A 9,969-nucleotide genomic window follows, 5' to 3' on the forward strand; every position below is an offset into this window, starting at 1 on the left:
GATCCAATTCCAAATCCCTGTCCTGCTCTCTCCTTCCCAGCCTCATTTCCTCTCCTCTCTGCTTCCCAGCCCCTCTCTTGCCCCGCCCCTCTTCCTGCACCACTCTAACCTGCCCTGTGCTCTCCAGCTCCTCCTCTGCACACACATTTCTACCTGGAAGGCTTTGGGCCTCACTCTCCGGGCTCACTCCTCTGCATCCTTAATTTCGATGTAAACGTGGCTTCCTCAGCCCTCCTTGGTAGTCACTCCCCTCCTCCACAACAGAAAAGGCTAATTTTCTGAGTTGCTTTCATCTTACTTTTTTTTCCTTCCTAACATTTATAAAACATTGATGATTTGTGACTATTTATTTAATATCCCATCCCTGGACTACAAATTCAGTGAAGTCTGTTGTCCATCATTTAGCCTCATGGCCCAACCCAAAGTCTGACACGTAAGTATCAACAAACACTGGCGGCAACATGGTGGGGACTGGAGGACATCAGTGTTGAGTAAATGCAGCGCAACACAGAAAGCCCCAGATTACAAGTTCTCCCTTATATGCGGGGGCTAAAATCAAAAAATAAGCACACAAACCAAAAAAAGAAATGCCTGTATTGGTTTTGCCACAAATAGTGTTTTGCCAAACTTTGCTTTAAATCTCTGCTAAACAAGTTGAAAGCATACAGTACTATAGTGTCAATGACACTATATTTGTGACATTTTAAAGTTTATATGAGGGAGGTTGAACATCTTTTCATTTGATTATTGTGTATAGCCATTACCTAGTTTCCTGCTGGACCACGGTCTTTTTATTTGATGAACTCTTAGTGGACCAGCAAGCCTTTTACTAAAATGTAAATTAAAAACATTTTATCAGGGGCCAGCACTGTGGTGCAGTGCGTTAACACTCTGGCCTGAAGTGCCGGCACCCCATACAGATGCCGGTTCAAGACCCAGCTGCTCCACTTCCGATCCAGCTCTATGCTATGGCCTTGGACAATAGTAGAAGATGGCCTAAGTCCTTGGGCCCCTGCACCTGCATGGGGAACCCGGAAGAAGCTCCTGGCTCCTGGCTTTGGACCAGGGCAGCTCCGGCCATTGCGGCCAATTGGGGAGTGAACCATCAGATGGAAGACCTCTCTCTCTCTCTTTCTCTTTGCCTCTCCTCTCTTTGTGTAACTCTGACTTTCAAATAAATATATAAATCTTTAAAAATATATATCACAAAAATAATAAATATTAAGGTAAAAAAAAAACCCAGTTACTAAAATACAGAATTCAAGCATGTCAGGGATCTCCCTAGAAGTTATGACACACGAAGACAAAAGATGTGAAGGGGCCGGCACTGTGGAATAGTGGGTAAAGTCACTGCTTGCAGTGCTGGCATCCCATATGGGGCTGGTTCAAGTTCCAGCTGCTCCTCTTCCAATCCAGCTCTCTGTTATGGCCTGGGAAAGCAGTGGAAGATGGCCTGAGTCCTTGGGCTCCTGCACCATGTGGGAGACCCAGAAGAAGCTCCTGGCTCCTGGCTTTGGATTGGCTTAGCTCTGGCTGTTGCGGCATTCTGGGAAGTGAACCAGCAGATGGAAGACTTCTCTCTCTGCTTTTGTAAATCTGCTTTTCGAATAAAAAATAACTGTTTCTTTTTGACAGACAGAGTGGACAGTGAGAGAGAGAGAGACAGAGAGAAAGGTCTTCCTTTTGCCGTTGGTTCACCCCGCAATGGTCGCTGCGGCTGACGCACCGCAGCCAGCGCACCGCGCTGACTGAAGCCAGGAGCCAGGCACTTCTCCAGATCTCCCATGCGGCTGCAGGACCCAAGGACTTGGGCCATCCCCCACTGCCTTCCCGGGCCACAGCAGAGAGCTGGACTGGAAAAGGAGCAACCGGGACAGAATCCGGCGCCCCAACCGGGACTAGAACCCGGTGAGCCGGCGCCGCAGGCAGAGGATTAGCCTATTGAGCCATGGCACCGGCCAATCTGCCTTTCGAATAAAAAATAACTATTTTTTTAAAAATGGCCAAGTAAAGACCTATGAACAACTAGAGGTTAACTGTACACTTCATGATCTAAGAATCTCATTGCTAAATGATTTTACTTGGGGAACTATTCACAGCAGAAAAATGGAAAGATCAAGTCTGTGGTACTAAATTAAAGAGATTTAGTTTCACAAGGGTTTCAGTCCCTCATCTGCTACCTAAAAGGAATAGCAGGCTGCTCAGGGCATCCTTGAGCAAATCACCCTCTCAGATTCCCTATCCCTAAAATGAGGATGACACTATCTAATTTTGCAAGATTGTTGCCATGTTCACAGCAAAAGTATGAAAACATCTAATGTGGTACCTGGCATGTGTAGCAGGTGCTCAATAAGAGACATATTGTAATAATTAAGGTGACTCTTTTTTCCTGGAGAGTATTTTTACTAAAACATATGATTCTTTGTTTCCATTACTCTCTTCATTGCCCCAACATATCTCACTTGGAAGCCAGACATTTGGGTCAAGCCATGAGTTACAGTACTAGATTACAGATAATTCTCCAAGACTTTCAGAAAAGTATTATCAAAACCCTTTTCATTTTATTTATTTATTTATTTATTTTTGACAGGCAGAGTGGACAGTGAGAGAGAGAGACAGAGAGAAAGGTCTTCCTTTTGCCGTTGGTTCACCCTCCAATGGCCGCCGCGCTGCGCCTGGCGCACCGCGCTGATCCGATGGCAGGAGCCAGGAGCCAGGTGCTTTTCCTGGTCTCCCATGGGGTGCAGGGCCCAAGCACCTGGGCCATGCTCCACTGCACTCCCTGGCCACAGCAGAGAGCTGGCCTGGAAGAGGGGCAACCGGGACAGAATCCAGCACCCCAACCGGGACTAGAACCCGGTGTGCCGGTGCCGCTAGGCGGAGGATTAACCTAGTGAGCCGCGGCGCCGGCCCCATTTTTTTTTTTTTTTTAACAGGCAGAGTGGACAGTGAGAGAGAGAGAGAGAGAAAGGTCTTCCTTTTGTCGTTGGTTCACCCTCCAATGGCCGCCGCGACCGGCGCACTGCAGCCTGGCACACCGTGCCTATCCAAAGGCAGGAGCCAGGAGCCAGGTGCTTCCCCCGGTCTCCCATGGAGTGCAGGGCCTAAGCACTTGGGCCATCCTCCACTGCACTCCCTGGCCACAGCAGAGAGCTGGCCTGGAAGAGGGGCAAACCGGGACAGAATCCGGTGCCCCAACCGGGACTAGAACCTGGTGTGCCGGCGCCGCTAGGTGGAGGATTATCCTATTGAGCTGCGGCGCTGGCCCAAAACACTTTTCCATTTGTTTGTGCTGTGCCTTTCTCCCTGCATTTATCACCAGACTTCTCTCACCTTGTTAATTAATTCATCCTCCTAATATATGGATAGGATTGCAAGGGAGCCAGGAAAACCAGAAGCTACGGGGTGGACATCAGTAACATCAGTAGTGACAGAACTTACAACAAACAACAGCAGGTGTAGCAATTCAAAAATTGGCAGTTTGACTTAAAGCAGTACTAGAATGGATGACGATGACACATTGAGTAATAACTGTGTTCAATCAGTTTTCATGTGTCTCCATTACAATATTTCTAATATCAGAGATAGCCAGGGGGTAGGCCAATTGGTCAATTTAAATTCTGTTCAGAGTGAGAATTGAGCCTAATGATTAAGAAGCCCACAGCTCATACCATAGTACCTGAGTTTGCGAGCCGGCTCCAGTTCCTGACTCCAGCTTCCTGCTAATGCAGGCCCCGGGGAGCAGCTGGTGATGGCTCAAGTGATTGAATTTCTGCCACTCATAGGGCAAACCTGAACTGAGTTTCCCTCTCCCAGCTTCAACACAGCCAAGCTTTTGCAGGGATGTGGGGAGTGAACCAGCAGATGACAACTGCCTCCATCTGTCTGGATATCAAATAAATAAATAAATATCAGAATAACCTCCTCTGACAGATGTTAAATAATTAGGTAATGTCACAAAGTATGTGACAGGCCAAAATTCCAAGCATTTTCTACACTCCTGCTCACCCTAAATGATGTGTTTACAAGGTCCCTTCCAGCTCCATGGTTCTGCCTATTCCCATGTGACATATGAATTTTGTGAACTCTTGTGAACAGAGGTGTCAACAGCAGGCCCATGATAGGCAGGGTCTGTGGGGAGAGGGGAGTTTCATGGAGGTGAGTGGTCGGCACGCACACCAGCAAGGGGCACTGAAGGAAGGAAGGAGGTGCCACAGCGAGATGCGTTAGTAGGTGCCAACTAGCATGGAGGCAGAGGAGGATGCCATATGGAGAAGTAATAGCAGTGGATGCAACGGGTCCATGGAGGCAAAGAGCCGAAAGCAGAACACAGACACAGCAGTGGTGTCTGTGTGGCTGGGAAATCAGTCACATTGAACACATAAGTAAATGTATTGAACTAACAAGTAAATACATGAAAGATTAGGAAAACCAGATTTTTTACTGTTAAAGAAGGTACTTATGGCTAGGAAGGAGCCATGGCGTTAGATTTCAATTGGATTTTTGAATTGGATTCAAGAATTTTAAATATTTATGCACAGATTGACATAGAAATGTCTACAGATTTGTGTGTGTAGTACGTACACACACACACACACACACACACACACACACACTTTTTTAAAACTGTTCACTGAGATGGCAAAAGAGCACATCCTAGAAGCAATGAGTATAACAAGCACCTAGATCTTGGCTTCTACAACCCCTTTGCTACCAAATGGATTCAATGCTCTTAAGAAAAACGGCTGATTCCAGGCAGGGCTGAGCCAGGCAAAGTACAAGCCTGAACACCATCTACCAGAGAGCAGTGTTCAAAGGATAGTTTGACACAAAGACCTAGGAACTTTGTTTAAGGACTCCCACTGGCCAAACTGGGACCATTTGAGCAACAAGATAATTAATGACTGGGGCCAGTGCTGTGGCACAGTGGGTTAATGCTCTAGCCTGAAGCGCCAGCATCCCATATGGGTGCCGGTTCAAGACCCAGCTGCTCCACTTCCAATCCAGCTCTCTGAAATGGCTGGGAAAGCAGAAGATGGTCCAAGTCCTTGGGCCCCAGCACCTGCTTCGGATCAGTGCAGCTCCGGCCGTTGCAACCAACTGAGGAGTGAACTAGAGGATGGAAGACCTCTCTCTCTCTCTCTGCCTCTCCTCTCTCTAACTCTCTGACTTTCAAATAAATAAATAAATCTTAAAAAAAAAAAGGTAATTATGATCCACTAAGTGGGGCTGCACAAATCTGTGCTGATATAAATAAATGAAAAAACAAGCAAGAGGAAAGGAAAAGCTCTTCTGACACAGAATATCAACTATGGAGATAAAAAATAGCGATTCTGATGGAATTCATCAATGGATGCTAAAACTGGGGACAAGAGTGTTATGAGAAATAGGATCCTGATACAAACTCAGAATACTTCCCCACAAAATACTAATCAATTACAAAGAAACAAATCAGTGACTTTTTAAGGAAAAAACTTGGCAGACGCCAACATGACCAAGTGACCAAGGCTGTCACTGGCAGTGATGGGACAAGGCGTCACTCACCCCCTTGATGTGAAGCACTGACATCCCTGCCAATACAGCGTGACCTTAACACGGACTTAAACAGTAAACAGACGCTCTGTGGTCTGAACATGACGTGGCTTCTCAAACACGTAGACATGTAAGTCTCCACACCACAGGGTCACAGTTAATGAATCCATGTTAATGATGGATTACAATGGAGGCTTTGGTCCAATCATGGTGTCTGAAGTGGGGCCTTTGGGAAGCGACTGGATTGGATTAGGTTGCTGGGGTGGAGCTCCATGATGAAATCATGATGACTTGCTAAGGAAATGTCCCATCCTGGGCAGATGAACAGTGTGCCACCTGGCTCAACACGTGATCATCCCTCTGCCATCTTCCAGCCTCATCAGATGCCTAAACCAATAGGGCTGCCCAATGTTGGACTGCAAACCTCCAAAACTGTAGACAGAAATAAACCTTCCTTCCTAGAAAAATCCTCTCAGGTATTTTATAGTTAAAGTAATGAAAAGCTGACTAATGTTCAGACCCAAGTTGATGACTCTCCTATAGGATGCACAACCTGAACTCCCTAAAACTATCAAGGGCCAGAGAGATGGAGGAAGTGGTACAGAGTGCGAGAGACTGCTAGCACATGACAAGGAAAGGCAACACGCGTCCAAAAGGGATCTTTCACTCCACAGGAAAAAGAGAAATGATTAGAATAGTATCTGAGCAATGAACAGTACTGTTTCATCAATCTTGATTTCCTAGTTTGGGGAAATGCATGGATGTTCTGTAGGAAGAAATGTTTTAGAAAAGTACGTGCTAGAATATTTAGAGAGGACGGGACACTGTCTGTCGCTTGCCTCCAAATAGTTCAGAGAAAGAATGATTAAAATGGCAAAACAACACAAGAGGTCATGGAGCAACTGTGGTGAGATGTTAACATTGGGAGACTCTGCACGAGAAGGTTCCTGAGTTCTTTATGCAGCAATTTCAATGATTTTGTTGGTTTCAATAATTTTACAATAAATTATTAAAAAACAAAGCTGTAGTATTTACACGCTTCTTTAGTCCCATGGAGACTTAGGAAAAATACTTGAGAATGGTCCTGAAGCTAAAGAACTACAAAAAAGCAGTAGTGGCATAACAGCCCATCAGAGGTTGGGATGATTACTAACACAGATGCACCTCAACCAGGCTGCTCCTTCTTTGTGGGTGGCACATGAAGGTTTAGGAGCTTTCTTCCCAGAATCTGTATCCCCCACCAACAATTCGGGAGAGTCTTCCCTACTGTCAACCCCAAGAGACTGTCAGAGCCAATTTGGTACACATTACATTACACTTCTTCCTTGGTTTGTTCATGCATTCATGCGAAATGGTGCACCCAGAGCCAGGGCCATCTTCATGGAAGTCCACTTACACACAGAAGAGCTCACTCTCACTGAAAAGTGGGAAGAGGGTATTATGATATCAACTTCAGCATCCTTAACACTAACAGGCTCCCACAGTGTGACTCAGTGGCTATTCACTATATACGGTTTACAATTTCCTATCTTTTATCTGATTCTACACATTGTTCTCCTTGTTTCAATCTCAAGTTTAGGGTAAGAATCCCCTCTTTGGGCTGCAACGGAAAAGCTACTTGTCATCAACAGCAGAGGGCTGTTAGTCCTATCCCGGGACTATTCTGTGAGCTTTAGAAACAACATATCTACAATGGTGTTTTTTGCAAAGAGGGTTAGGTTAAGAGTTTTCCAAGCCTTCTGTTACTTGTGTGAAGGACCTGTAAATAAACAGCAAGTGATACACGTGGGATGGCAACCACTACCATAAGACAAGCGATTCTTGTCTTTTCTAGCAGGTGGTGAGCTCCTTAAAGGCTGAGGCCATCTTTTTTTCTCTGTATCCCTGGTACCTAGCAGAATACAAGACACAGAGCAGTTAATTAACCTCTACTGAATTAATAACACAATTAAAACATCACGCCTCCCATCCTACCCCACTCTCTTGCTGGATATGGACAAGGTAGACCTTGGGAGATGAGAAGAAACACGAGTCACACATCTACACCAAGACCCTCAACACACAAACAGGGTAGGCGGCCCCAGGAAACTCTCTAGAAGTACCAACCCTTTAGCCAGCCCGGGAACTCCACATTTCAAAGGGTGCAGCTTCTGGTCTTCAGCCCTCATTGCCTACTGCCGCAAGTAGCTTTATTTCAACTGGGTAGAGGGGTGATGCAAGAGGCAGACAACTTGGAAACCAGGATCCTGTCTTAGAAAGAGAAGACAGGGAGAAGGACAGCTTTCCTGTGTGCCATGCTCAATCGGCTCCGCTGGAGGGGTGAGATGGGAAATTCAGAACACAAGGCCTGCTTAACAACAGCAGGGAAATCCAAGTCCAAAGCCAGCCTGAAGCTCTCTGCATCGGCAGTTACATGGCTGGGGATCTGCTCACAGGAAGAAAGCTACCACAGGTGCCATGCGACATTCTCTCTTCCAGGTGGCCTTTTCAGGGCAGTAGTAGGGCCATTCCCTGGAATGTTATCTTTAGCTCTAACACCATTGTTTCTGAGGGACAGCAGAGCTGTCACCATCTACCCAGCCCTGCTTGGCTTCTCTTCCGACAGCAGTAACTAGGAAACTAAATTCTAATCACATCCCATAAGCATTCTCAACACACCAAGTTAACTTGCGTGCATTCACTAACTGCCCACTGTTCATGAACCAAGAACTCTCAAGAGAAGTTCAAGACTTCTGAAGACATTACATTTCCAAGAGAAGCCACTGTGCAGACCCTATCAGAAGACAACTAAGCAAAGCAATAAGGCGATGGCTTTCCAATTAACTGGGGGGGTGTGGTGTGTGTGTGGGGGGGGGTGGTCTCATGTTGAGAACAGGTGCACGTGAGGCTTAATCAGCCAGCAGGAACGAATAGATTTAATTGTTTTCCTAGCCTGTATCAGTCACTGAACACACAGCCTTTTCATTCTCCACCCATCCCCAGTTTAGAGACAATCTCCAAGAACATAGGGAAGCCATATCTCATCTCCAAAACGCCTTCCTTGCAAGAAGGGCAAGGGACAATCAGCATAAGCCACTGAGCTGCGGACACACGCCTCAAATCGCGGCACTCCAGAGTTTAGTTCTCAGAAGGAACAGTCGTGGGAAGTTCTTTTAAAGTATCTCTCTTTTTGTCCGGCTGTTATTTAACAGCAACCAAGAGCGGAGAAACAAGGCATGAACTCCCCACACTTGTTGCTGAAGGCGCGCAGGAAACGCTATCTGCCAGCTCTCCATGCCCGACTCCGGTCAGGAGACTGAAAGAGGATTTTTCAGATAAGAAGGGAGGGGAAAATACAAAAAAAAAAAAAAAAAAAAAACCAGCTTGGAAGTCTCCAAACCCAAGTCTGTAAAGTTCAGTCTGGCCGGCCCGCGCCCCAACACGCTCTTCCGCCGCGGGGATGCTGAGCTGCAGGGAAACTCGCCCCGCCCCCGGGGAGCTCCCGCACCCGGGGCGGGGGCGGCAGGAAGGGGCTGGCGGGGCGCTGTGGTCCCCGCGCGCACGCGGCCCGCTCGCCGCCGAGCCCCCGCCGCTGCACACTTCCTGGAGGAAACTGACAAGGCAGGCGGCTGCCCAGGGGAGCCGGGGTGGGGCAGCCCGCAGAGTCCCCCGAGCCGGCCCGCGCGCCGCCGCCCGGGCTCGCGCAGGCACGGGGGGCGCGGACGGCAGCGCCCCTGGCCGGAGCCGCCGGCGCCGCCCTGCCTCCGCGGGTCCGGATGATGGACGGCGCCCTGGGAAGCCCGCCCCGCAGCCTCGCGGCCCCGCAGTCCCGCGGCCCCCGCACCTCGTCCTCCAGGAGCCCGAACACCTCCACCGCGCTAGTTGCCATTTCCGAAAGCTTCCCGCAAACCGGACGCGCTCGCCCCCGCCCAGGGCTGGGAACCGTAGTGAGGAGGAGGAGGAGGAGAAGGGGCAGGAGGCGGGGAGGAGTTGGAGGAAGAGGAGGCGGCGCTCGCCCCGCGGCAGCAGTACCGCCCCCGGCGGGCGCGCGCTGGCGGCACGAGACCGCGCGGCGGGAAAGGGCCGGCGGCGGCGCGCGTGGCAGGGGAGAGGGCGCTGTGGACCTCGGCCAGAGGAGCGCGCGCGGTGGGCTCACGCGTGGGGTAGCCGGGGGAGGCCTGGGAGCGTGGACCCTCCCCAGCGAAAAGAAGCTGCGGTTTTCCCAAGCCGCAGGTCTCGCCGGGAGCCCACCAGAACGCGGCCTCGGAGTAAACACCCGGGAACAGACACGCGTGGCTTCTGTCTAAAGCCCCGACTGGAAACCCCAGCACTTGCTTCTTGGCTTGGGATGCCCATTCCAACAGCAGCTGGACCTGGGCGCCGCCGGGGAAAGCCCCGCGCGAGCGTGGCAGCAAGAGGGCAGCCTCCAAGGGACCCCATCAGTCTGGGACCTGGCGC

At 49.2% G+C, this 9,969-nt stretch overlaps 1 protein-coding gene across 1 annotated transcript in view; it reads right to left on the reverse strand.

Moving 5' to 3' along the window:
- NEDD4 (NEDD4 E3 ubiquitin protein ligase) overlaps window positions 1–9,536 on the reverse strand; it is a 147,107-nt gene extending 137,571 nt beyond the window's left edge. The window contains exon 1 of the mRNA XM_051821964.2: window positions 9,356–9,536. Coding sequence (XP_051677924.1) covers window positions 9,356–9,400 — 45 coding nt within the window. The 5' untranslated portion in view covers window positions 9,401–9,536. The remainder of the gene's footprint in view (window positions 1–9,355) is intronic.
- Between the last annotated feature and the right edge of the window lie 433 nt (window positions 9,537–9,969).

The sequence above is a fragment of the Oryctolagus cuniculus genome, chromosome 12 (genome assembly GCF_964237555.1).
Source record: "Oryctolagus cuniculus chromosome 12, mOryCun1.1, whole genome shotgun sequence".
NCBI lineage: Eukaryota > Metazoa > Chordata > Mammalia > Lagomorpha > Leporidae > Oryctolagus > Oryctolagus cuniculus.